General features: G+C 39.3%; 1 protein-coding gene across 3 annotated transcripts in view; it reads left to right on the top strand.

Annotated features, from left to right (window-relative positions):
* ANO3 (anoctamin 3) overlaps positions 1-27,374 on the top strand; it is a 231,268-nt gene that overhangs the window by 17,749 nt on the left and 186,145 nt on the right. For 2 of the 3 annotated variants that reach the window (XM_035328334.1, XM_035328333.1), the window contains exon 1: positions 11,639-12,251. The exons of the other annotated variant lie outside the window; for it this stretch is intronic. In XM_035328334.1, the coding sequence (XP_035184225.1) occupies positions 12,098-12,251 (154 nt within the window). In that variant the 5' untranslated portion in view covers positions 11,639-12,097. Of the gene's footprint in view, positions 1-11,638; positions 12,252-27,374 lie in introns of those variants that run through there. 3 annotated transcript variants of the gene reach the window in all.

The raw sequence follows: 27,374 nt of genomic DNA, 5'->3' as shown, positions 1-27,374 counted from the left end.
TGTGAAAAGCACTAATGTATGATGGAGCTGTGAAAAGCACTAATGTAATTTCAGAGGACATCAGGCGAGACATGTCAAGACATCTCTGCAGTTAGAAGTCTTACTACAGCAGCTTGAGGCTATACAGGATCTGATGTAATACTGTGTTACAGCCTAAAATTTTCCAAGATGAGTGAATCCAATCAGGCTGTGGATCTTACAGAAGAAAAATATAAAATCCAGAAAGCTGACAAACTTGGGTTAATGGAGAGGGTTTTGCAAGCCAACTAGAAGTGCATACAGTATAGCTAATTCCTCTCCTTTTCTGAAGCAAAAGCAGTGCCATAAAGGTACTCTAAAACTGATCAGTGTATAATTTAGAAATCTTACCTAGATTTTAAAGTGGTTGAATGGTCTACCTGGTGGGACTGGAGGCAGAGTGAAACAGGAGGAGCCAGGTAACTTCATGGGAAGAACAGGGTGGTTGAAGGTCCTGGGAAAATTAGTATTGCTTTACTTCCTCAATATCTTCAAAAAGTTGCGAAAGAATTTGACAGCACTTGCACTATATAGTTCTGTAACTATTTCTTGCCTTACAGGAATCAAGAAATTTTGAGCTTTTGATGCATGACACATCATAAGGTTCCTCAATGATTGTTTCACCATGTTTTCCCTGGAAAAAAAGGGGATGGAATGGCTGCCCGTGACCACTGCGGATCAGGTTCAAAGACTTGAGTGGTTTGTACTGTCCTTGTTTGCCGACACTAATGTGTCAAATTCGACTTTGCATTCCTTTGACTGCAGAGGTGAAGATGTAGCTCTGAAACAGTTTTCATTAGTAAAAGTTATCCCCTTGGGAGCCACTTACAAATCAGTTACTTCTGAAACCAAAACTCCTGTTCTGTACACATGGGATAGGATTTTGAAGTCTTGCTATTTCCAGTCCATGATAGCCCTGGAGGCTGTTATCACTCAATGGGAGTAAGCTAGGTCAGCTAACATTACACAAAATGCCTTGGGCAGGTTTCAGTAAATGTCAAGATGCCATGTAGTTAGGCTTGTTTTGATTCTTTCTCTCGCAAGCTATTAGGTTGTGTTCCTGAAAGCTTCTCCCTTTCTCATGCAAATGAGCTAACCCTTATGTCAGCACAGTTGTTTCATTTATAACCTCTTCTTCCTCATTAGGTCTTTGTCTTGGCTAGAAAAGCATTTGATTCCCTTCACTAGTGTTGACAAATAGGATTTGCACTATTTGTAGGTGTCTTTTTGCTTCCTGGCTTTGTGAAATCTTTGTCCTCATTTTCTGAGGAGTTGGTTATCTTCAGAATTTATCTCGTGTTCCTGTTCTTTTTTTAAATAACAGGTGGATGGAAGTATTAAAACGGTGTTGTATTGCTTGGATTTGCTTGTATCCAAGGCATGTTGTCTTTCCAAAGATGAGAGAACAACTCCCTTATGAGAGTACACTGCAGAAACGCATCATCCTACATGGAGCAATCGAGAGCGATTTCATGAAAAACTAGAGGCCATACTGTAATGGGGAAGTGGGGATGTTGTTGAACAGGCTTCAGAGAATCGGCCTGAGCTATGGTGGTGCTGCAAATGGATTACCTTTAGTTTCACTGTAACTTCAAGATGGCTGTATTGTAATTTCTGAGGTTGGTATTGTAAAAAAAAAAAAAAGTGCTTATGAAAGAAGAAATAAGTGATTAGGTGTGGCAGTTGTTCCAAGGCTTTTAATATGTCCAGAGGCCTTTATCTGAAACGAGACACCTTTAACTGCCTGCCCAAAGTGTCTGGTAGGGTATCATACCATGCTGGCAGGGAGAACTCCTTCCAGCACAGGAAACATGGGTACATGCAGGTCCCTCGGTCCTTTCCTAGAGAAAATGCAATGCTGAAGCTGCAGCTCTGCTGCAGGCTCTGGAGCTGCTGCACAGGCCTGTTTGCTGTGTATGTGCATGCTCCAGCCATGTTCCCTGCCCCTGCTTGCACCTGCTTCTGTGGAAATCCTCACAGGAGGAGGATGCGGACAGGCAGTGCATGTGCAATTGCAGTTCTCTAATGGGAACACATTTGGAACACTTGGTATAAAACTGTCCACAGGAAGTGTTGCCACAAGCAGTTCTGCAAAGCAGCTCTTGACCTCAGGTTTTATGTTGGTGATTGAGGATGTTTAATTCAGGAACAGTTTCAGTCATATGACTTTTTGAAAACTGGTATCTACAGAGTATTTGGAACATCAAAGCTTGAGTGCTCACAATCTTGAAAAACAGTTCAGTTGTTTCTTTACTTGGCAGGTCTTGGACTTAATTATGTTGAAAAACTTTTGTTTTCCATGTTAAGCAGTCTGTGTACATGCTTCTCACTATTCTAGTGCAACTGAATGCATGAATTGCCTTATCAGAGGTTTATTCCAGAGCAGAACTTGTAGCATAGTCACCCCTTGTGAGTAAGTCTGACTTGACCCAACTCCAGCCAAAAGGTTAGTTAGGATATTCATTTTCCCTTTGTAATGAAGGGATAATTTCTAGGAGGTACAAAAGGAATGGTTCTTACCTCTAAACAAGCCCTGATGTTTTTGCGGAATTACGCAATAATACTGTGTTGACTCAAATGAGAAGTTCAGCCCTTTCTCTGAACAGGAGCCTTTGGGTAGGGAAGCAGTTGGATTGTTTTTGTATGCTTGGATATATTGTTGGGGGGGGGAATGTGGAAGCTTTTTATTTGTGTGTTGGGACTTGTGAGAAAATCATTGAAAGGCCAGACTGGACTTGGACACATCTGGCTGGTGGTATTCTCTCTGTACTCAGGGAACTGCAACTAGCAATACAAAGACCTGAGCCACAGAATTACGTCGTTTTACACCCCCCCCCCCCCCCCCCAAATTTCAGATGTATGTACTGTAGGTCTTAGTGTTACTAAAAGATAAAGCTGGGGTGGGGGATGTTTGTTTTCTCCCTGGTTAAATTGTGTTTTTCTCCCTGGTTAAATTGCTCTGATATTTCCTGTTACCTTTCTGTTGAACAACGCGCACATACTATGATGCAAGTCAGACACCTAGTGTCTACTTGAAATGAATTCACTGAGTAAGTCTATCATCCACAGGCTAAGCATGCTCGAAGTTGCCGCCTGACTCTGAGAAAATAGTGTGCATCTAAAAAATTGTATGTGTGAATTTTTCAAGGAACAAGTAACTTCAGTAATCTGATGGTAAATGGAAATACCATTTGCAAAAATGCGGATGTGAAATAAACAGCTGAATGTCTGTTACTGCTTTGAGTAACATGAAAGGTCTGTAAAGATGTACTACTGCATTTTAGAAAATGTTCTTAAGCAGTAAGGGAAGGTTTGAGGACTTCAATTTCCTGTTGCTTAGAGAGTACTTAGTATGTTATGCTTAATGTTAAGTTCCTTATTCAGCTTTCTAGAGTTTTGTGCATCTAGGCAGCTCTGTGTTTAGTCATACAAATAAAGGTGGTCTCACACAACTAAATGTTTCTGAAATGAATTGAATATATGCTTGTCTGTATGGGTCTTCAAGTGTGGAAAAAATAAAATGTACTTCTGTAGTTGCTGTCTTTATCATAAGGTGATAGAAATTATAGATAGAAATTGCTCTGTTTGTGAGGATGTCATTACTGGAAACAGAAAATAGCTGTATAGAATCTCAAAACTCAGGTGAAGTTGTTGTGGTTGTGTTATGATACTTGCTTTAATGAGATAACTTTTCATTTAGAAATTTATTCAGTTTCATTTGTGTGTGGTGGTGGTTTTTGTTCAGTAATGGCGATTTCAGCTTCTGGAGGTGCAGTTCAAATAAGATCTGGTTACCAAGTACCTTAAAAGATTTGATTGAGGTTCATGCATAGTATACAACTTCATCCTTTTGCTTCTGTCTATGTTATGGATCCCTCAGATTCAAAAATTCTGAGGGCTTAATGGTGACTGTTTTCAAGTTGTCAATTTGAGTGTACACAGTGCAGGTGGGGTTGAGTCCATGAGTTTTCTGAGGAGAGATGCTATAAATGTTATTGATTATATAGATAAATATTTGTTAGAAATACAGTTGGAGTTAGAGAACTGTCTTTTTCTTTGACCTTTCCTTAATATAAAATGTGGTGAGATGACTAGATTTGCTAACATTTCAGGAAACGGGGGAAAAAAACATCTCATCACTGCGTGATTTTCTCAATGTGTAAAATGGAATTGATTCCTGATACACTAGATCCGGTTACCATGAGTGAAATGAGTAATGTAAGCTAGAAATAAAGGCTGGGGTAAAAGACACTGTGAGTCCAAAAACTTGCTTATCTTCAACAGCAGAATTGAGGCTTGGTCAACTTTTCAAGGCCCACGGAAGGAGACTGAGTTCAATAGCTCAGTTGGAAGGGACCTTCAAAGATCACCTAGTCCAACTGTCTGAGCGCTTTTGGGCTATCCAGAAGTTCAAGTATATGAACTGCATTATCCAGATGCCCCTCTAACCCTGATAGGCCTGGGGTATCAACCCATCTCTCCAGTAAGCATGAACCCCAAAAAGCATCCTGCCCGAAACCTTTAAAATGTCAGACTGAATTTGGTAGAAAACTTGCAAATCATAAACACAGTTAATTCTTAAGACACTTGCCAGACTGGGTATAAGTAAATGGGAATCAGGATGACTGATTTCATACTCCTATTGTGAAATGCTCATGAAATGCAAACATGTAAAGCTCTACCCCATTAAATTGAATCAAGCCTGAGTTCTGTCAGCGTGATTTGAAGTGTGGACATTAGTCTTGGAGAGCCTGCCCTGCATCTTTGCTTGCCTGCGGATAAGGGTTGCTATAGACTAATTAAATCATTAGAGACTGGGTTTGATTTTCATGCCCTTTAGAGTCCAGTCCTATTTTGTAAGATTGCAGCTGTCACAGAGGACTCTTTAAACTCCAAGGCACTCCATTGAACCCATGGATATCTTATACGATATTTAAATTCCTCAATTGACATTAAAATTATTTAGCTGAAGTTGCTGGCAGTAATGTATTGCTTTTAATGTTCTTTTTGCTAGAACTGATGTAAAAGTAGCTCATATCTAGAAAAATACATGAAGGCCTTTAGGACCTTAGTCAAGCATTTTAGAGGAGATTTGAGGAGTAATTGCTTTGTAACTAGGGCATGTTTTGGTTTTGGACTTCTCCACTGGTTTCCTCTGGGGCTGATCTTTGTTTCCTTTATCTCTAAGGGCAATTGGATTACAATATATCCCATGCATCTGGAGAAAGCTATTTCTACATGCCATAAGCTTGAAAAATCACCATGTTAGATGGTTAGGAAATGCCTGGAAGAGCAACTGTCTTGGATAATTGGGAAAGGCTCTTTGCCTTTCTTATTTTTGTTCTGGTCTTCGCTTTATGCTACAAGCAACACCTTAGGGGAAATGGTGCATTGCTTTAACCATGTGAATGTTTTTGTTAGCAACTGTAAAAGGTCTTGATATGTGAATGTGACAAAGCATAAGGTTTATATAGTGCATTATGGGAATGGTCTCTTACCCAAGTAAATATCTGATATTACAGTGAATGCATCTATATAAGGGCAGAGTTAGGATTATGGGCCTCCTTTCTTACGCTTGTGTTTCTAGAAAATATTTTCTAGACTATGCTGAAAAATAGTGACTAGATGAATATCACTGATGTAAAACAAGTCATCCTGGGCATAGTTTTAGCTTGCTGATGTCAGCAGATAGTCATCAGCAGTCTCCCCTTAACCTCTTGAAAAGTAAATTAATGCAGACTTCCTTCCAAGTGTTGTTTTATTACTGGTAATACTGTGATGTAAGCTATCGGATTCCAGCTGTCACCGTTGCTCACAAACACGAATGATCCATTTTGCTGACTGCTTTCAGCATACTAAAAATCAAAATCAAATGTAATTGGAAATGTATTAACATTATCTAGGAACAAAATAAACATCAGCATTTTGGTCAAGCCAAAACTGTTTTTAAAAGACTTGGCAGTATAAATTTCTTTTGCACCTGAATGACAGAGCATGTTCTAGATGCATTCTGTATATATACATGGTGGCAAGATATATTAAGAAGCTTGGCTTAAACTAAATTTAGATAATGTATTTCTAGAACTAGGAAGTGTTAAGACTAAAAAGCCTTTGGGTTTTTGGACTGCAGTTGATTAAGTGCATGTCTGCTTTAAATGGTATTTCCCAACTTATTCTCCTGTTATAATTGGTAAAGTTAGGTGATGACAGTGTGCTGTCTGGCTACTGAATTTTGTTGGTTTTTCCCTGGGGAAAATTATGGTCACTATGTCCTATTTTGGAATAGGTCTTCATTGTACCCTGCAGTAATGCTTTTAAAACAACTGCAGTAAACTCTAAAAGGATGAACTCCAAAGGGAATTTCAGGTTTTCATGGGATAGTGAATTCATAATGAAATATTTCCTAGCAACAACCCTAAATAAGAAAATGGGAAGTAAAAAAATATATATATGCTTTTAAGATGGATTATTCAATATTGCTAGCAAAGCTAATTCATCATTAATGTTAATTCATCAGCAGAATGTAGCCGGAATTGGTTCTCTTTTCTACCAGCTCGAGAAAGATCAAGATGACATTACTATTTGAATTCATTTCACTAACTCAATTGATTTAGCAAACAGTTTGAGGTATTCCTGGGTCTGTAACAGAAGACAGATGGAGTTTGCTTCCCTACCTCTTACTATCTAAATAACCACTTCTATGGAAATACAAACAGATAGCTCTTGAATTAATTTGTAAGGTAATATTAAAAAAATGTGCTATGGTAGTATAAACTCTTCTGCTATTCAGAAACTGTTCTGGTTCATTACAGCATGCTGTATTTATGGTCTCTTTATCTATTAGGTAAAACTGCATTTAGTTTTCTTGAGTATAAACCAAGTTACTTCTCTATTAACCAATACTCCCAGGTCTTTCTCTGCCAGGCAGCTTTCTAACCACTCCTCTCCCAGCCTGGAGCAATGCTTGGGGTGGTTGTGCCCCAGGTGCAGGACCAGGCCCTTGGCCTTGTTGAACTTCATACCATTGGCCTCGGCCCATCGGTCCAGCCTATCCAGATCCTCCTGCAGAGCCTTCCTACCCTCGAGCAGGTCGACACATGCACCTAACTTGGTGTCGTCTGGAAACTTGCTGAGGGTGCACTCGATCTCCTCATCCAGATCATGGATAAAGATATTAAAGAGAACTGGCCCCAGCACCGAGCCCTGGGGGCCTCCACCAGTGACTGGCCTCCAACTGGATGTAACTCCATTCACCACGACTCTCTGGGCCTGGCTACCCAGCCAGTTTCTAACCCAACAAAGCTTACGCCAGTCCAAGCCAAGAGCAGCCAGTTTCTGGAGGAGAATGCTGTGGGAAACGGTCTCAAAAGCCTTACTGAAGTCAAGGTAGACCACGTCCACAGCCTTTCCCTCATCCACCAAGCGCATCACTTTGTCACAGAAGGAGATCAGGTTAATCAAGCAGGACCTGCCTTTCATAACCCCATACTGACTGGGCCTGATCGCCTGCTTGCCCTGCAAGTGCCGCATGATGACACCCAAGATAATCTGCTCCATGAGCTTCCCTGGCACTGAGGTCAAACTGACAGGCCGATAGTTCCCTGGCTCTACCCTCCGGCCCTTCTTGTAGATGGGCGTCATGTTTGCCAGCTGCCAGTCGACTGGGACCTCCCCAATAGCCAGCACTGCCGATAAATGATGGAAAGCGGCTTGGCCAGCTCTTCTGCCAGTTCTCTCAGTACCCTCGGGTGGATCCCATCTGGCCCCATCCACTTCAGTATATGTAAGTGCTGTAGCAGGTCGCCCACCATTTCCTCGTGGATTGTGAGGGCCACATTCTGCTCCCCATCCCCTTCCACCAGCTCAGGGTGCTGGGTATCCAGGGAACAACTGGTCTTGCTGCTAATGACTGAAGCAAAGAAGGCATTAAGCACCTCAGCCTTTTCCTCATCTCTTGTTGCTAAGTTTCCTTGTGCATCCAGTAAAGGATGGAGATTGTCCTTAGTCCTCCTTTTCATGCTAATGTATTTATAAAAACATTGTTGTCTTTAACAGTAGCCAGATTGAGCTCCAGATGAGCTTTGGCCGTTCTAATTTTGGCTCTACACATCGTTACAGCATCCTTACAATCATTGAGTGACCTGCCCCCTTTTCCAAAGACCATAAACCCTCTTCTTTTCCTAAGCTCTAGCCACAACTCCCTGTTTAAACAGGCCAGTCTCATTTTTGGTCATGTGATGTCTGTGACAAAACCTTCAATAAGGTGGTAACTACTTATAATGGAAATGAGGCTTTTTTTATTGGACCTGGCTAGATTTTATTTGGTAGGAGTTCAGAACTCGTTCAGTTTTCTTCCTTTCTTGCCTTCTCGCAGTTTGAGGTTGTGTCAACAAACATCCAGGAATGAGACAAATTAATTCAACTGATTAATCAATGCTTATATTGCTGCTTCTCTTCCATGTTCTTTGTTTGCATCTGGCTGCATGTTTCCCAGATGATTTTTTTTGCTGTAGTGCACTGAAGCCTCTTTTTTGTCTGTTGACCTCAATCAAGTTTGTGTCCTGACTGCAAAGGCCTTGTCAATTGCTGTTGGACTAGAAGTTGGCTTGCTGAATCATGTAGTCAGGCTAAAAACTACATGTGAGTTGAGATGCTGAATGCCTCTGAATGTGTATTAAAACAAAGATAGCACGCTTCTAAGTGGGTGCTGCACAGTAATCTGTAGCCTACTTCCCATATTAGTGGTTGGAGCATCTTAACCTTGTAATATAACCAGATACTCTTCTCTGCTGTGATTCAAATAATAAATATAATTCCATCTTAGTTGAGCCTTATTCGAGGAAGGTGGTAACTCATCTCCTCTGTTTTGAACGTCTTGTTTATCTCTTGTTCAAATAGGTATGACAGCAGGTTCAAATCAACACCTCAGATTCCCCACTGACACTGTAACAGAGCAGTCCCTGGGAAGAGGCACAGCTCTGTCCAAGCTGAGGAGGTCATTAAGCTTGGGTCTTCAATTAAATGAAGGTCTAAGCACTGAAACCTTGGACTGAGGGAGACTTGTATCAATGCATCTTCATTACTGTATAAACATGTACTTCCCTTGAACAAAAAACTTTTTTACAAAAAACTTCTTTACAAATGAGACTATTATTTGACTTGAAATAGTTGCTTACTTAGAGTCTTTGAGGAATAAGTGTTCATAGCTTGGTGTTCGGCATTACTTGAGTTTTGGATCATGAATCATATTATGATTAATTTTCTGTTATCCCTAAAATACTGCTAGTAGTATGAATGGTGCTTTCAAAGCCTGCAAATTTTGATGCTTTGGTGACAAAGCATGAGAACCGTGAGACTACTGTAAATAACTGAGTATATAACTTTCAAGTACATACACGTTTGACCAGAGGTATTAGAGTATCTATTCACAGAGCAACTTGATAGGAATCAAACTGTTTAGAGAATTGGGTGAGTCAGCGTGTTTTGGGACTTATGATTATTCACTTAAGTGCCTATATGAGTATCCTCAGGCACTTTAGGTTCTGGAAATGGTTTGTTCCTATGCTATTTGCAAGGTCTTTTTGTAATACCTTGCAAGAAGGGACACTTAATAGAGTAAGGAGGAAAAATAAACACTCTAAACCTCTTGGCAAATAGATGCATGTATTAAAATGAATTAGGCTCCTGGTTTTGCCATCCACTACTGTTGGTGTTGAAAGAGGGATGAGGACACTAAAGAGATGCCAAAGATGCCATGCCACACAGGACTTGAGCTGCTCAGAGGCTGGCTCAGCTCTGGGCTGTCAAAGCAGGCAGAGCGTTAAGCACCTACCACTGTAAAAAGGATGATCCTTACCTGTTAGCACAGTTAACTGGTATTTCAGGGTTTTTACAGACACCCTGTAATGCTTAAACAGGGTAAAACAGTTTGGAGAATCTCTAAATTGATGCCAAGCAGTGCCTACTGCCTACTGTTAACTTATGCATGAATGTGTAAAATAAAGGAAAAAAGCTTGCACAAATGAAAGCCACACTGAAGATGTAATATGCCTTACAGTGATTTGGATATTCAGAGTTATACAGTAGCTATGTAGATAACATAATAGAAACATAATGAGATAGTGTATTTTACTGTAAAAAATAAACTGACTTGAATACCTTTGGAGAAACCTAAAACATCATATACAGATTGGTGCAGGAAGTAAAATTGCTTGCATATGCTGGAGAATATCACAGGTATCCAGCTAAGCACAGTAAAAAGTTGTAAGGATATTCACTGTTGGAAAAAAGAACTCTTCTGCTTCCATGATCCTTTGTCACTAGAGGATGAAGTTTTTGCCTTCTTTACGAGTCCTGATATACTGGAGTTAAGAATAACAACTATGTGAAATACCTTTTTTTCATATTTTTTGCATATTCGGTGATTGGGAAGTGCAATTTAAGCTATGGGTTTTGTTTATGATATATCCAGTCTGTTATCTTCTGTAAAATCTGCTATTAACAGCCAGCATTTTCAACTAGGGGAAGATAGTTTTAGAATAAAATAGTGTTACTTCAGCATTCAATAACAGTATAACTAGACTTTATGTATGTAGGAGAACTGAAACATGGTTCTGTTAATTTTGATGTATGTCTGTTTTGCTAACTCTTCTTTCACCTTTTGTGGCATGAGTTGTGCTGGCATTGCCTTCCAAGCTCTAACATTGGCTTGCTTGTTTTCCCTGTTACATAACTGTTTCTGAAGTTCGTGGAAGTGCTGTGATTCTTTGACCAAGCTGTCTCCTTTTTCCCACCCCTGATGTGCGTTAATTGAAGTGAAAGAACTGCTTCAAATTATTTCTGGCCTCTTGGAAAGCCTCCTCTGTGACTGATTTTTTTTTTTTTCAGTTCCACTTCCCTCTTTCTCTACTTAATACCAATAGCTTCGTTCCCCACCTGGGTTTCTTGCTTTGGTTGTAACTCACCTACACTATCTTGTCTTGCAAATTCCCTGAAGTTGGAGAAGGAGTCCTGCTGGGATATTTGAGGTTTCCCAGGTTGACAGCCGGCTGCTGGTGAAGGATCTGTTTCCCACACAGGCACAGGAGAGCCCTACCTGCTCCCAGCCGGCACGGGAACTGGAGAGGTAATTGGTTTTAAACGAGGCTCATGTTAGCTGGGGTTGCCCAGCGTGGCACGCCAGGAGCAGTGACGATTCCTTGCGGCTCTGCCGTCCTGCAGGGGAATTCGGAGCCGTGCAGCTCCCCCCCGCCACCGGTGGGTGCCTCCCTCGGCACTGGTTAGCGGCGCCTGCAGCCGCCGGGGCAGAGGCTGGAAGGAGCGGGGAGGAGAGAAACGGGTCCCCGGAGTTCTGCCGGCGTTTGTCGGTATCGCAGCGTGGGGAGAGGTGCAGAGAGGGAGCCGGTTTGCTTAGGGTTACTAAAAGTGGTTATCCTAAAAGGAATAATCAAGTCGGTATCATCGGTATAATCAAGGCTTAAAAACACGGAGCAGAGGAACCAGGAGCCGGTTGTTGCTTTTTTCCAAGGGCTGATGGAGTGTGTGGTGTGCCTGTATCTTGCTGCGCGCGTATGGACACAAAGCTGAGCACTCACCCAGGAAACCGAGCTGCGGCAGAAGCGGCTTCCCCGGGCTGGGGAATGCTCTTGTGTTCATTGGTACTGCTTAGCCCCTCCCAGTTGGACCAGCGGGTAACAAAATGGGAATTAGACGCTTAAAGTTAGTCCAGACCTTAGCGGAGATGCAGATGTCTCCACTTAGCCTTTCTATTTTTGTACCAGCTCTGCCGAAGTGCCATCATATTGTTGTCACGCCGAGGAGAGAACTTGTTGAAGAAGTAGTTTTCTACCTTAAGGAAGAGCTGCAATATTTAGCAAATGCTGCAGAGCTGGAAGAACAGCTTCATGGAAATGGAGTTTCTCTTTCAGTAAGGAAGTCAAAAGCATTTCGCTCTAGTACAGCTTGGGGAAATATTTTTATGATAGGAAGCTATTTTTTCCCCAAACAGCAAATGAGCAGAAGTTCAGGTGGTTTGTTCTTTTATTGACTGGTTTTTGAGTTACACTGAGACTGTCTCACAATGTCAGCAGTGCTAATTGAATTGGATAAACTTCCTTCAGATGAAATTGACAGCAAAGAGGATTCCAAGTCAGACTTCAAGGAAGGCAAATTGAGTGATTTCTGTGCTGATTATTGTGGTTTTCAACTTCACTGCTCGCATTCTGCACCAGCTGGTAAGCCTGCCTTTATCTAAACTGTTTCCTCAGCTCTGTGTTCATTGACTCCTGTAATATGTGAGTGAAGTACAAGACCGGATGAGCAACACAGCAGTCTTTGCTGTCACATGTATGCAATCTGAAGTCATTTTTTCTTGAGATACAGGGTAGAACACATGCAAACAAACAGTTTTCAGCATCTTAGCACTCCAGTGTATGAGGTACCACTAGAAGATCCCAAGAGGCTGTTACCTTGTGTTACCTGGATGGTGATCTCTATGTGGGAGCTAATGTGGTTCTTAATGTAAATCAAAGCAGCCTGAGGAGCTGTGCTGGTGTTAAACTTGGCACAGTGTGCACCTAAGGTGTGCCCTCTAGTGCTTAGTGCTGTGCTTCCTCTTCTGCTGTCCTCTGGCATTTTTATCACATCAGGGCTTGTGAAGTGGTAAATGTGCATGCTGTAAGACTTTTCCATGACCACTGTGACTCACCTATAGCTTTTATTTTAGGCCAGGTGTTAAAATAGCTATATATGGCTACTCTAGCTTATATAGAACAACCCCCCCCAAAATGTCAATTAACTAAACATCTTGAAACTTGAGTTTCTCTAAAACTTAACATTTCAGTCATGAAAACATACAGAATGGGGCTGTCTCTTTTTTCTAACAGAACCACACTTGATCAATATAATCTCACTTATGTCCTTAATGCCTACTATAGTGTTGGATGGAAATACATTTAAGGAATCCCTGGTAAGAATGATGACTCCAATATTTTGTGGACTACATCATGTATTTGGACTTGCACGGGTTCCAAGGGATACCATGACTTTTATTGTCACTTCACTATGATCACTGGAACAAAATCTAAGCAAGAGAATTAGGGAATATCTGAATGTGACGCTTAACCTTGTGACAGGATTATATGTGAGATTTGGAAGACTGCAACTTCAACTCAGCTTAAGTAGGTGAATATGTAAATAACTTCGTTTCCAACTCTGTAAAAAGCTTCTGGAACAGCTGGTACTTCAGTTCTTGCACTTGAAAATGGACAAAAGATGTTATGCTATCTGCTCTGTTGGAAGAAAAAAATATCCTGTGCTTTCCTTACTAGAAATTGTCACTTTATTTTTAAACAACCTCACTAAATTTCCTATATTGATTTTTTTCATAGTAGAAATGCTTGTGGAATCTGGGTATTTTATGTTAAGGGGTCATTGCAAGTTCAGGAATTGTGTTCCTGTCTGTTCCCTGGGATCCTGCAACATAACTTGAAAACTACCTCTCCTACCCCAAACTGACATCAAGGAACTTGTGCCTGCAGTAGGTTATGTGCTTTGCTACCTTACCAAAAAGTCCAAGTAATGTGTTCTAGCCTATCTTGTCAATCAATTCAAAAAGGAAAATTCAGGTTGAGTAGTGTATTTTTGGTGGCATGGTAACATGGTTCGGCGGGGGAGAAAGGAAAAAAAATCCAAAAACCTCCTTGTGGGAGTCTCATCTTGAAAATAAGATACTTTTAAAAATAGTTACTTATTGGAATTATTTGTTGCAAATGGTTTACTTGGGCTTGCATGAGCACTGGCAAACACTGCTATTGATCATCTTGTATAAACACTGTCAATGTGTTACGGGGATTTTTTTTTTTTATCATGGGAAGAATGAGGTAAATACTGATGCTTCGTATTTCTGATCTGGATGAATGGTTGTGGTCCATAGAATGGAGTGCTAATGCAGTTTTTCTTTTGAAAATTTTCCTTGATAAACTTTGCAGAGTTCAAAGTCAGCAAGTCATCCGTAGTTCAGTCTTGCATTGGGTTGGCAGAAATCTAAATGAAACAGTGACCAAGTTGCGTTGGGATTCCACATGTCAGTTTGTAAAAGGAACTTTTACTTGCTCACCCATAGCTATTTAAAAAAAGATTTTGCTTGTAGTTAAAATGAGCCTGATTTCTTCAACTATCATCTGTTTCTTAGCAGTGCTGTCATATAGGCAAAGTGAAACCTTTAAGCAGTGGAAACAAATATTTTTCTCAGTCAGTGACAGTATAAAAATCTTCCAAGATATCAACATGCATCGTACATCACGGTGTTGCACATGGTTTTGCTGGTGCTGGCTCCTGTGTGCCATAGTATTCTACTCTAAAGATTCAGCCTTCCAAATCTTTCACTTCATCTCTATGCTGCTTAAGAAATATTGTTGAGAAGGATTTAAAGAACTCTGTTCTAAAATCATACCAAGCACCAACAAATGATGGCATAAGGTGTAAAACACTAGGTATCAGTGTAAACCTAGAAGAAGCATTAGAATCTTTCTTCTGTTCACATGTGTTATGAGTTTGTTGAAAAGTAATCTATCATGTTTCTACCATGACTTTTCATGTACAAAACAGAATTCAATATAAAAACATGGTCACTTTGGAGAAAGCCTTCTCCTGTAGTATGCCAATAGTTTAATTCTAAACATGACACTCAGCAGTGCTAATGCAGAAAGTGGATAATCTGACAGAGTTAAGTGCTATCCTGAACTAGTATTATATTCTATAAATGGGAAGTGGACATGTCATTAGAAGACATGATGTTTATTCAGAGTTACTGGGACACAAAAACTTTGTTTTTTGTTCCTGCTTTAACCAAACCCTTACCAATGGAATGTAAATATTTAATTATTTTCCTATGCAACTCTTCTTAATAATAAAAAAATATATATAAATAAGCTTAACTTTCTTAATATCACTGTCTTCATCACTGATGCAGGTACCAATCCTGAGGCACGCTTATTTGGGATCTGCGAGTATGTCAATGTATTCCAGAGTAACAGTGTAGTACACCAAAATGTGAGGGATGGTGTTGTCAACTTTTGTGTCCTCGTTTTTCCATGTGGAGATTCGTTGTGGTTTGATGACTGAAAGAGTAATATTGAGACTGCCTCAAAAGACTATTTTGAAACAAGTGACTGACCTTCTTGAACAAAACACTTAATGACCACATGAAAGGCCAGTGTCAATTGATTGCCATGGCACTAAGGTCAGCTAAGCTCTGAGTGAAAGCTTGAATGGAGCAGGTGTACCTGTAAACACAGAGGATAATGTTGAGGCTGAAGGCTTTTAAAGAAGCCAAGCAACCATTAAGAAAATGATTTTTTTTTTTTTCTGTAAATACCTTTTTAAAAAAACTACCAAGAACTTTATTTTTAGAACATGAATGCCCATGTTACAGATGGAGCAATTTTTCTTGACCAATGGGCAGATGAAGGTTACCTGAGCTAAAGAAATACAGAACTAGATCTCTGTATCTGCCAGGGCAGAAGTTTCTTCAGGGCCTTTTGTATTTGCAGTTCAGAGCTCTCACAGGAAGAGAAGCTAATCTCAATATTCCAGCTGTAAACACTTGTTCGGGCTTAAACCTTATCCATGATACCTGCTGTTCTGTTTCATCTCACTATTGTGGAAGTGACTGGAAACATCCAACCTACAATAATGGCCTTATCTCCTGATTTTTATGACTGCAAGACAAAAAAAATCTGAAGCATTTCTTGACTTAGCTTCTGCTTTGTGCCAGAATGTGTTTCTGTATAGCTCTCATGAATAAATATTTCTGTAAATATCCCCCCATGAGCATAAGTGGGGCTGGAGTACAGCCCTCAAACTGCTGAAATGAGAGGTGTCATAAATGACATGCCTTTCCCTTTGACTTCCAGCAGAACTAGTCACGCAAGATGGAATGAAATGCCCAGATTGGGAAAACAAAGCTTGTTTTCTGTGATCCTCCTACCAATGAGTGTTCTGGGGAACGCATCTCGTACTTTTCAGATAAGAAAGCTATTTTACGTAACTTAGTTCCACGGTTGCCCCCCTTGTGTTAGCAATCCCCTAGATACTTAATGCAGACATCAAAGGATGAAAGCCAGGAATCCAAATCATACCAACTGATAAGGGTTACCCTGGAACATTGAAGGATCTGCAAAATGCTTGGAATGGTTCTTGTGGCACAAGACAACAGGCTAATAGGGTTCTTAAGGAAAGGAAAACCAGTTAGTGGGTAGAGAAGATAGAATTCAGTAAATGCTTTCAGTAGTTAATAGTTGGACAACTATGATCATCAATGGAGTAGGTGTGCATAAGTATTAACAATTCTGTGTATTTCAGCAAGGCTACAAGACCGAATAGCCTTTGGGAATTAATAAAGTAGTGGTAAATGAGCAAAATCCCCTGCAGCTATCACCCCCTCTTTTCATTTCTGAAATGGTTGTAAGAGGGAACAGCAGACTCAACTAAGTGCTCTCTATCATCCCTGAAAGTAACAGCCCTCTAAGCAACCTGTCTAGACAGCTTGCTATACCACCACCTCGGAAGAGCTTGCAGTGGACAAATTGCAGTCTCACATTGTAAAAATGAAGTTACATTACTTCTGATACCAGCTGAAAGTAGAAGGCAGAGTGGTAAATGCCTGGCTTTTAAATGGAGCATTTATTTTTTAAAATTGAAATTAAAAAAAAATAAAAATATAAACTTCTGAATTCTGCCATGTGAAAAATCCAAAACCTACACATGATATGTGAGCTTTTCCTAGTTGCCAAGCCCTATATGAACATAACTCCTCCTTAAGTATGCTTGACTGAATATATTTCCACCTTTGCTGGAACATCAGAAAAATCCTCCTGAACTAGAGGTTCTTATTCCTGAAGTTTACCAAGTTTTGGTTTCTAGTTTCAGTTTCTCAATCAAATTTTCTCATTCCCTTTAAAGTCCGAGCAGTGCCTTTTTTTTTTTTTTTTTTTTGTGGTGCAATGTCTAGAGAACTGGATAACTAAGCTGTGTTTTCCTGCAGGAGTCACCTGAACCCAGCTGCTGATTTGCTTTACTCCTAGTAGGACTATACAGGAAAAATAGGATTTCATAGGAAAACCAAGTGCAAATACACCAGATGCAGAAAACCATGTATAATAGTTACAGTGCAATTGAAGGTCTGTATATTAAAACAAGTATTTGAAGAAGCTGCAGCCTGATGTAGAATTACAGCTTGAAACACTTCTGCTAACCCAATTTTTTGAAACTATGCAAGTGTTTGTAAAATTGACAATTCTAACAAACGATTGCACAAAGCTTAGGTGCTATTTTCTACTTTCTTACATTTCATCTTACGCAAGAAGAGATCAAGGAGTATGATTTTTTTTTTTGATTTCAAGAAGCAACTGACATCTTGACATCTTCTTTCAAAGATCGATATTCCAAAACAATCCTCCTACTTCTGCCACAGAAAACCACTGCTTTGCTGAAAGCCATCAAGCAACATAATGACATAAGAAATAGAGTAGAAATGGTATTAGTCAATGCAGCAGTATGTATTTCATGATTTATGGATAACAGAATTACTACCTATCTTTTTCACCCTTATATTGAATTCAATCTTTGTCTTAGAAACAAATGTTATGTCCATGTAACTGTTCAGTAATAAGTTCTCACTTTTCAAATGAAAACAGCTACCTTTGTGTAGGGATTGCAAGAGAAGGGCAACTGTGGTAAAAAGCATCTCTGTTCAAGTGTTTTTGGAGGCTGGAACTTGAGACATTGCACAGAATGCTCTCAGTAGAGCTAAGGCTTTAGTACTGACAAGAGTCAGTCTTGCTATTCAACCTTAAGATGAACCATCTTCCGCATGTACCTCTAGTACATTTCGGCACGACCCTCTGTACCAAGAAGTTCATTAAGGTATAAAATAAGCCTGTAGCTAATGAATAATTCAGAGGTCATATAGAAGCTGAGTGTACTGAGGCATTCACCTCTGCCCCTGGGGGTCGTGACTTGGATTCTCACATAGCCGCAAGAAATGGAAACTAAGCTGAATATAGAAACTTGATTTCTCCCTGAGGCATCGTTTCTCTTCTGTGCTCTTCCTTCCTATAATGAGCTATTTACTTCTGGTTCAAGGTGGGGTAGCTTAACTAACTTGAAGTAAAGATACTTTACTGATTTATAATCACGGGTTTTATTTCCCAAATTCCCTCAGTAGCAATAGATGAAGTATGTCTACATGAAGGACATTACCCTCACAGTTATTTCAGGAGCTTTCAATTTTTTGAATGGTCAAGTCAACGTTTACAAATCATCAGTATGGACTCAATAACCAAGCTCAAAAAAATGAGAGCAAGAATCAGGCCTAAGCAGTCTTGTTGTAGTGCACCATCTCAAGCCTGGAAAAGCTGACTACAGCAACGAAACACCTATGTCCTGTTGGCAGAAGTGAGGCTATATGCTTTTTTGTTCTTTCATCTTTAAATTATGAGTTTGTATCAACAAATAGGTGTTCAGTATGCTATAAGGATGCAAGATGAGAGCACAGGGATGGGGGAGGTCACTGTCGTATTTAAGGTTTCCTTAAAAATTTTAGTGTAAGGATATATCGTTGTATGTTACTATAATAAAATGTCATTTCGTGGCACTGACTTTGGGGAAAAAATAAGCCTGAAGTTTGTGAGTGTTATAAACAGAGTAGATGTATTGATAGTTTAGGTAAATTATCAATACATCAAATATGTTTGGTAAGTTCTAACTTAGGTTAGAACTTAGGAGAAAATTTTTCACTCAGAGGGTGGTGAGGCACTGGAACAGGTTGCCCAGAGAGGTTGTGCATGCCTGGAGGCATTCAAGGCCTGGCTGGATGCAGCTCTGGGCAGCTTGCTCTTGTGCTTGGTAACCCTGGCCAGAGCAGGGGCGTTGAGACTAGATGGTCTTTAAGGTCCTTTTCAACCCAGGCCATTCTATGATTCTGAGTAACGAAGGGTGCTCTTTAGGCCTTGTAGAATACATTTGTATTTGATATTTGAATGCTATTTACTGTAAAGCTTGACAGCTTGGTCTAGACAGCATGCAATGAGGAAACAAATGATGTCAGTATGTAGTCTATAAATTACTGCTTAGAATCAGTTTCAGTTTCTGTTGTCTTAATAGAGGAAAAAAAAAAAAAAAACGCTTGGGATTCTGTTATACCACCGTGAATACACAGAAACTCTACCAGTTTGATGTCCTGCTAGACCTTCTTAATATTTCTCTGTATACTATGTCCTCAGTTACTCTGATTTTTTTTTAAATAAACTTCCTGAAAAAACATGTTTAATAATATTTACGAAGGGACATCATGGGAGAGAGAGAGAGTTATATGCAGTTATCTGTGCAGGCAGCTGAATGTTATAAATAGAAGGAGCTTTGAGTGGTGCTGGAAGAGACAAGTGTGTTTTTCCAAGAGCACATGGTGAGAAAGAATTTGGCTGCCTATTAGTCTCAATCCTAAAATGTTCAGTTTTGCTGGTAAAATAATAAATTGAGATGGTATTTTTAGGAATTAAGCATTTGTACATGCAAAGTTATTATTAATTACTTAGATCTCCAACATATCTATGCTTGGACTTCTGGGGGATGTGTTGTGGCATGTCACTTAGATCCAAATACAGGCATCACTTGAGCCAGTGCAATTATTCCAGATCACTTTAACGGCGTATGTTTTGTGAGGGTGATCGATGTCAAGTGTCTGTTTTAATGCTTTGACTGAATGCTGAAGGTGACTATTTCTAAAATACATGCATCCTGTTCAGTATTAAAGAACTTGTACTTCTTTGCAACAACAACAAAAAAGCATCCTAAATTAGATCATGCATCGTACGTCTTCTAAGTAATAACCTTCCTACTTTCTTGCACCAGGGGAGTTTTAGGTTGGATGTTAAGAAGAACTTCTTTACCGAAAGGGTTGTTAGACATTGGAACGGGCTGCCCAGGGAAGTGGTGGAGTCACCATCCCTGGAGGTCTTTAAAAGACGTTTAGATGTAGAGCTTAGGGATATGGTTTAATGGGGACTGTTAGTGTTAGGTCAGAGGTTGGACTTGATGATCTTGAGGTCTCTTCCAACCTAGAAAATTCTGTGATTTCTCTACTATTCTACTTTTCTCTTGCTCTGTAATGCGATGAGTTCTATGGAAACTCATATTGTAGTTAACCAACATTTCTGTCACAATGTTATTAAAATGAAGGGCAGTTAAGCAGCACTTAGTTAACTTGATTCCAAAGAACAGTATGATGTCCACTGAAATGAACTTGATCAGTCTTAGCAGAGCACTGAAGTGCAATCTACTTTCCATAGTACCTTTTTCTTGCATGATTAAGAATGAAGTATTTTCCCATCGTTTTTAGAAAGGAAATTCTCTCTCCTTTATCAGCATGTTTTTGTTTGGTTGGTTTTCTGGTAGTTGCTTTAATTATCTTTTTCCCTAATTATTTTTTTCCCTTCTTTTATTTCTAGAATAAGGAATAACAGCTCAAACCAGTCTTTCAGTCATTATGGTTCTGAAGGTTGCTGGCAGATACACACGGTGTAGCATTGGGACTGTGAATAAGAAGTTCAAAGAGATTTCTTCTTTCCTTACCTAGGCATTGATAGATACCTAAAGAGGAGAATTCCCTGAAGTCATTAAAATAACTTACGGCTTTTTTTGAGGTTCCCTGCTAAGGCGAGCTCTATTTGTGCAGCTTTAGAGAGAAAAAAAATAATGAATAGAGGCCCTCAGCCTGGCGGCCCTGCCAAGCCAAAATGACTCTATTCAATGGCATTTTTGACACTGGATTATCACTGTTTTTTTTACGAGGCAATTCCTGATGTACGTCAATCGAGAATACATTCATCTGTGTTTTTTTAAATGACTGTCTTGAAAAAAATGCACAGACTCTGGAAGCTGTGTTTGAGAAAAAGCTATTGAAAGAGGACCTAGTTTTGCTTTAACGTTTGTGTTGGCTATTCACTGCGGCCCTGTGGAATGCCTGCTATGAGGCTCTGATGGCTGCTGCTCATTTCTATTGACAAAACTTAATGTTATTTCAGGAATAAACAGCAGCAAAAATAGCAAGTGTATTCTGGGTAGCACTGATATTTTCTTTCTTTCTGTCAAAAAGGAAGACAAAAGATTAAGTTACTCAGGATTAAGGATCTGTGTGTGTGTAAAATTAGTGCCCTTCTGGTTTGTTTATGAAAACCCAATGAGACCATAAATCTTCAGAAGTCAAGGATCCTAAAAACTAAGTTGAATGAAGTTTATTCCAAATATTGACTTTTTTTTTTTTTTTTTTTTTTTTTTCTTGAGAAGAACTTGTCCTTGTCCTCCGAATTCAACAAAATGATGTAACATTTTTTAATATTTAGTTCTGGAGGAACAGTTTGTCATTAGTACAGACTTCTTACACAGGATGTGTTTCTGGCTTGTTTATTAATGTCAGGAAGGAAATAGAGAGGGGCATTGAGAAGCATACAGATAGGTGTCCCATTAATAGATGTTCTGTCAGCCTTAGATCTACATGGTCTTTCATACATTGTATTTTTTCCAACATTCTACTATTTATGTTGTCTTATCAGTTACAGTGGACCTAAACTTGCTAAGTACTACTTTTATTTTTAGGAAACCTGTCTACATGGTTTCCTTCTGATTTTCTTTGTTTTGCCAGGAAAGCAAAGCAGAGATGAGTTGGGATCTCTGGGGGGGGGAATTGTTATGCTTTTGTGTCCATTATAGGATTTTAAGGAATTCCCTTACTTACGTCAAAAGTCTACCTCACTTGGTATCCTGTTTCTGGCATGGATCGGTATCTGCCATTACAGAGGTAAGAAGAATAGGAATGCATCCTGTTGGCCATATTTCCCGGACCTCCTCAGGGATATCCTACCACGTGATCAGAACAGTGATGAAATCCTGCAGGAGGTATGGCATCCAGCTTGAAAAAATCAGTTGTCAGCCTCACACATGCACAGTTTGGTTGCTTGAGACTGAAGTTCCCAAATCACTGATTCTAGCTAGCCTGGAACTGGAATGAAGTGTGCTTAAATGGGTTGGGTGCTAAAAAATGGTCCTCTTACGATGTACACTGAAAAGACTTCAAACTGATTTTGACTCTCTTTTATGCAGATCATGTTTTTCGGTTTCAGCTGGCCTGTTCCTCTCTCTCTCTTTGTTCAGGGTCAGAGAATGTTCTCTTCTGTCTTCTGATCGATTGAATATACAGCCCATGAAACAGTCTTCCTCTCTTACTGAATTCGTAAGGTTTTTTCTTGACCTTTGCTTAACTAGTCATCCGTCCATCAAAATTTATTTGGTTTCATCTCACTTATGACTTTTCCTTTCACATGGCATGTCTGGATTTATTTTTAACATTTGTTTTCTTGCTCATTCTTTACACCTCTCACTTCTAGAATAGCAACTTATCCAAGTATATCATAGGCTTTAAACACGGGTATTCCATCCATTTCTTGAAACCAGTTGTCTAACTGTACCCTATTTTTTTAACCGCTCTTTTAATACTTTGACTTACGTTGAAGTACTGTTACTTTCCCGTTCTCTTCTGGTGCCAATAGCATAATTTTACTGATACTATTTCTGAGTAAAAAAGAGTAAACTTATTCTCTCCTTTAAGTCTACAAAGTTGTACATTTAATATTTATTTATTTTTTTTGGGGGGGGGAAGGAGAAGAGGGAATAAGGTAAAGAGTTTGAAATCCATATTTTTAGACTTTTTTTTTTGGGTGCAGCTGACAAAACAATAGAAGATCTGGTGTGATGTATGCCATCTATGTAACTTCAAATGTCTTCAGCAATAAGGAAATTTCTGTTAGGCACTTTTTGGAAAATTGAGGTGTGAAGAGATTGAGGAGCCTCAAATAGAAAAATAAAGCTCCTTCAGGTTTTGCACAGAGTTGGGACCCCTTAGCATTTCTGGGAAACAGGTCCTGACTCATTTGCCCAAGACCATGAAGCAGCTGGGAGATCTAAGTTCTGTAGAGCTGCTTGTGGGTTTTAATATACATGCGTCTACATAGCTGTGTGTATTTTCATCTATTCCCAAATTACGTTATTAGTTGGGTGTGTTATACAATGCTTGCTGGATGATCTACAAGAACAAAATGTCCCTATAACAACGTTTTCTGCCTCTAGACAGCAAAAATAGTTGGAAGGCACCAGTGACCCCTTCTCATAATGGCAAAAATACACATGGAATCAGGGTATACTCTGTTAAGTCCAAAGAGAAGACCATTATTGGAGTTAAAGCATTTTTATTTTCAGCTGATGATCTTATTTTTCCCATTCAAAAATAGGCACAATACGGAAGAACAAGGCTTCCTACTAGTGCAAGGTTGAGTTCACTATTGCTTCAGAGAGTTACACCTGTTTGTTTCAGATGAAGGATCTACCTCAAACTCACCATGCAGACATAAATACTTCTAATCTTGCAGGATATTGCTGCAGGGAAGTTGAACTGTGAGCAGAATCATCTGAACAATGGAGTGAAACACTTGTGAGAAGCAATTTAGGGAAGTAAAGAAAGAAAATGGCAAGGAAATAGTTTTGGTGTAATAAAGTAGTCATTTACTGATACTCCTTTAAACACTGATCTTTCTCTTTTAAGTAGTAATAATAATAATATAGCAACTTGAGCTACTTGTGAAGGAGGAGATGAAGTGAGTTTCAAAGAGATTTTTACTTTTTTTATTTTAGAAATGCAAATTGATTTCTCTGGAGGGAGGAATGCTTACAGACAGCTTTGCAAAAATGATTTTGTAACTAACAGCCTAGAGTGAAAAAAATGATATAGCCTTTCCTCCTGAAAAGATAAGGGAGTGAACCAAGGAATCTCTTGGATGTGCCAAGCTTGTGACAATGTGCTTTTTGAAGAATTTTATGTGGTGAATTGAGATGTCGTTAAAACCTGGAACAACTCACAGTGCATATATACATACGTTGACTTCTTGGAGAACAGATTGGGAAGGCGACCACTTGGCACTGTCAGTGTGCCTTTGTTCTTTGCAGCACATGGAACATGAGCGTGAAACCAAGGTGTGGGTACAGTCGAGGCTTTGGATTGGTAATGACAAGTCATACGTAGCCGTGTGTGAATGTTTCATCTCTCCTTTTAAGAAGATACTTAAAAATAAGGCATAAAAAACACAGATGAATGTTAGAAACGTGAAGCTACATACATGGTCCAAGTTGGCGTGTGAGCCTCGTTCGAACTGTCCTCCAAAAATAGTTCTGATGATAATGCCACAAGTTCAATGATGCCAGGAAACTCCTCCTCTCTGCCACTGCACAGAGAAACATTTCTCTCTCTTTTCTTAAGTAGGAGGAAAAAACCCTAAATATGTACTTCACACCTGAAAGAACACACCATCTTGCTAGTTGATTAGCAGTCTTCTGCAGACTTGTTCTGCAGCACCAGCTTTTGTTCGTGAAACATTGTGATTTTTTTTTCATGATGGCTACTTGCTGCCAGACTACCTGAGTACAGCCCAGACCTGAAGATTCCATTGATTGCAGAAAAAAATATTAAAAAATTGAAAGGGGTATACAGAAACACAGTGTTTAAAAACTTAAAGTAATCATCATAAATCTAATGTGAGGCTATAAATTTGGGTAGAACTTGTCATCCAATAGTGCATTTTCAATACAAAGCCAATTATAAGCAAGCTAACAACTTTACCCTAACAAGCACCTCAGTGTCCAAATCAACTCCAAAGGTACTTCTGTTCGGCATTATAAAGATGATTGGATGTGAACAAAAGCTACTGCACAGCGCACGCTCCCAAGACATCCAAATGCATTTTGGAAGAGCTATTTAAATCAAATCAAGGTTTTGAGTGTTTAGAGTCAAGCTGGTAACTTGTTCTGTAGGTGGAATCTTACTCTTGTCTCATTATGTTCCTCTTACCATTACAGTATGAATTATGTTTTGATTGACTTCATAACCTTACAAAAATATGAGAAGGACTAAGGAGCAATACAAATAACGTTTTGTTATCAATAGCAACTTATCTGCACCTCATGGGAGAAGACTCAGCTCCTGAAAGTGCTGCTATGCGAGCATGTTCTGGTAGTACATTGCTTACACTACGGCTCAGTATCCAGCACTGTCTAAAGCTGTTTGTGCTTCTCTTCTGCAGTGTCATGTATCTAAAATTTTCTATGAAACTGATACTGAGCAGCCTGACTGCACCGAGTTCTTTTGTTTTCACCCTCCGTGCTGGCACGCACCAGCACTGGCTCTGAGGCTGCTTGTTTGAGAAAGCCTGCTTTAAGTGTCAGCCTCGAGTAGCTGCAGCACAACACGAGGATACGATGCAAGTTAAAATTGCAGTTGGACTGGATTGAATATCAGTTAATGCTTTAATGTCTCCAGCAGCTTATAGCTTCACTGCATCGATATACTACAAATATGCATCATGAAATTCATGTACCTTCGTTTGTTATTCCTTCCTGAAAATTTACATCTAAAAAAGGTCAAATTTTACTAGGAGTTGCACAATAAATTGTCACAACATAGTCTTCAAATAAGAGTTTAAATCAGCAGGAAGTTCAGATAATGAGTTTTAACTTGGCCATGTTCTTGCAACTTAAGTATAGGCTAAAATCTGATAGCAACATTTTGAAGTTGTAAGCTTGGTCATCTGTATTTTGACAGCTTTTTGTGGAACTTTTGTTCTATGAAAACCAGTAGTGAGCATCATGTTCTGTAATGACAATATGAATGTTTCATGACTAAAGCCTTTCTTTTTTTAAGTATTGAAAAATATATAAGAAAAAAGATTTTATAGTTTTTTTTTGGGGAAGAGAACTTGTTAAAAATGGCCATTAACAAGGGCAACTTCCACCAGCAATGCATGTTAATTGAATCTTTGTCATTCTTGACACTTTTTTCATTATTATATATGCCTTTGCAATTTTAGCCTAGACATGGAAAAATATCTGTGAAATACCTTTAAAGACAACAGCATTTTTTTAGTGATTTTAACGGCCTCTTGAAGATTGAACCCGCAACTGTAGTTTTTATTTAATCCAGAAACGTTGATATAAATCATTTATTTGTACTCACTGCATTTTAGAACCTGTCTCAAACTATCAGATCCAGTAACACTTTCACGGTGAATAAGGGGGGCTTTGGGTTTGGGGCTTCCGCACTTGTGTTGATGAGGAATGTTTCCCAGTATTGGGATGCTGAGGAGATGGGAGCTAGTCCTGCAGTAGTTAGAAAATCTCTGAAAGAACAGAGGAAGTCAGCTGTGCAGCAAAACAAAGGGCATTCTGCTCCGCAGCATTCACTCAGATGGCATTTACTGCAGAAACTGGACGTGGCAAAGAACATAACTGGTGACAAAGAAGTGACAAGATATTTCTTCATCTTTACCGCTTCTGACTTATAGATTTATTTAGCTTGGCCATAAGTTAGTATTTGTAAGGAAATCCTCAGTCTTGACTGTTGATGTCAGAATATCAACTAATTAAGCAGTATTAAAAGGTAATTTTTGATTCATTCACTTGTGAAAGTTTTTCTCACGACATGTAGCATAGTTATATACAAGATGTACATTGAGAACTACTACATTAGAAGACCTTTTTATAACAGACTTTGTATTTGAAGAACACTGCAGAATGAGGTGCAGTATGTATAAGCTGCTAACATGGCTTAGCTGAAAAGCAGTTGCAAGCTGAATGACTTAATTCTGCAACTGTACTCTGAAATGATTAGGGCTCAGTGTGACACAACTTTCCCTTGACAGAATGCACTGAATCAAGGCTGCTCTGGTGTCGGTGTTATTCCTATAATCTCATAAGCCTAAGAAATGATTAGTAGATGTGACTCTGTAAATGGCAATCTTGTTAACTGCCTTACATATAGGTCTTGCTACAGAGCTCAGGAAATGGGAAGTGGTAATGATCAAACTGCTATTACTTCATCTTCTCTCTACCTATACTTGTTACAAATTTGTATTTGAAATCTATCTTTTAAGGAATAGTTATCGCATTTTTATTTTTTTCACAATGACTGCATTTCGTACAGCATTCATACAGGACCTCTTCCACAGAAACCTGCAGGCAATGTGTAGACTTGGTTAAGGAAACAACTGGACCTCAAACTTTCAGTTTCTTGTTTACTTTTCATCCTTTTCCGTTTGGCCTTTTTCACGCTGCTTCTGGGCTACTGATAAACTCTATGCTTGTTACTAATTTCACGTGTGTAACAGGAGGATTGCACTCTGTTTGCAGTCCTGTGTCGCTATCTAAAATGCTGAAGTTGCTTGTCTTCAAGGCTTCTTTCTTGAATCTGTACTCATTGA

The sequence above is a fragment of the Oxyura jamaicensis genome, chromosome 5 (assembly GCF_011077185.1).
Source record: "Oxyura jamaicensis isolate SHBP4307 breed ruddy duck chromosome 5, BPBGC_Ojam_1.0, whole genome shotgun sequence".
Classification (NCBI taxonomy): domain Eukaryota; kingdom Metazoa; phylum Chordata; class Aves; order Anseriformes; family Anatidae; genus Oxyura; species Oxyura jamaicensis.
This window is presented reverse-complemented; position numbering and strand designations above follow the sequence as displayed.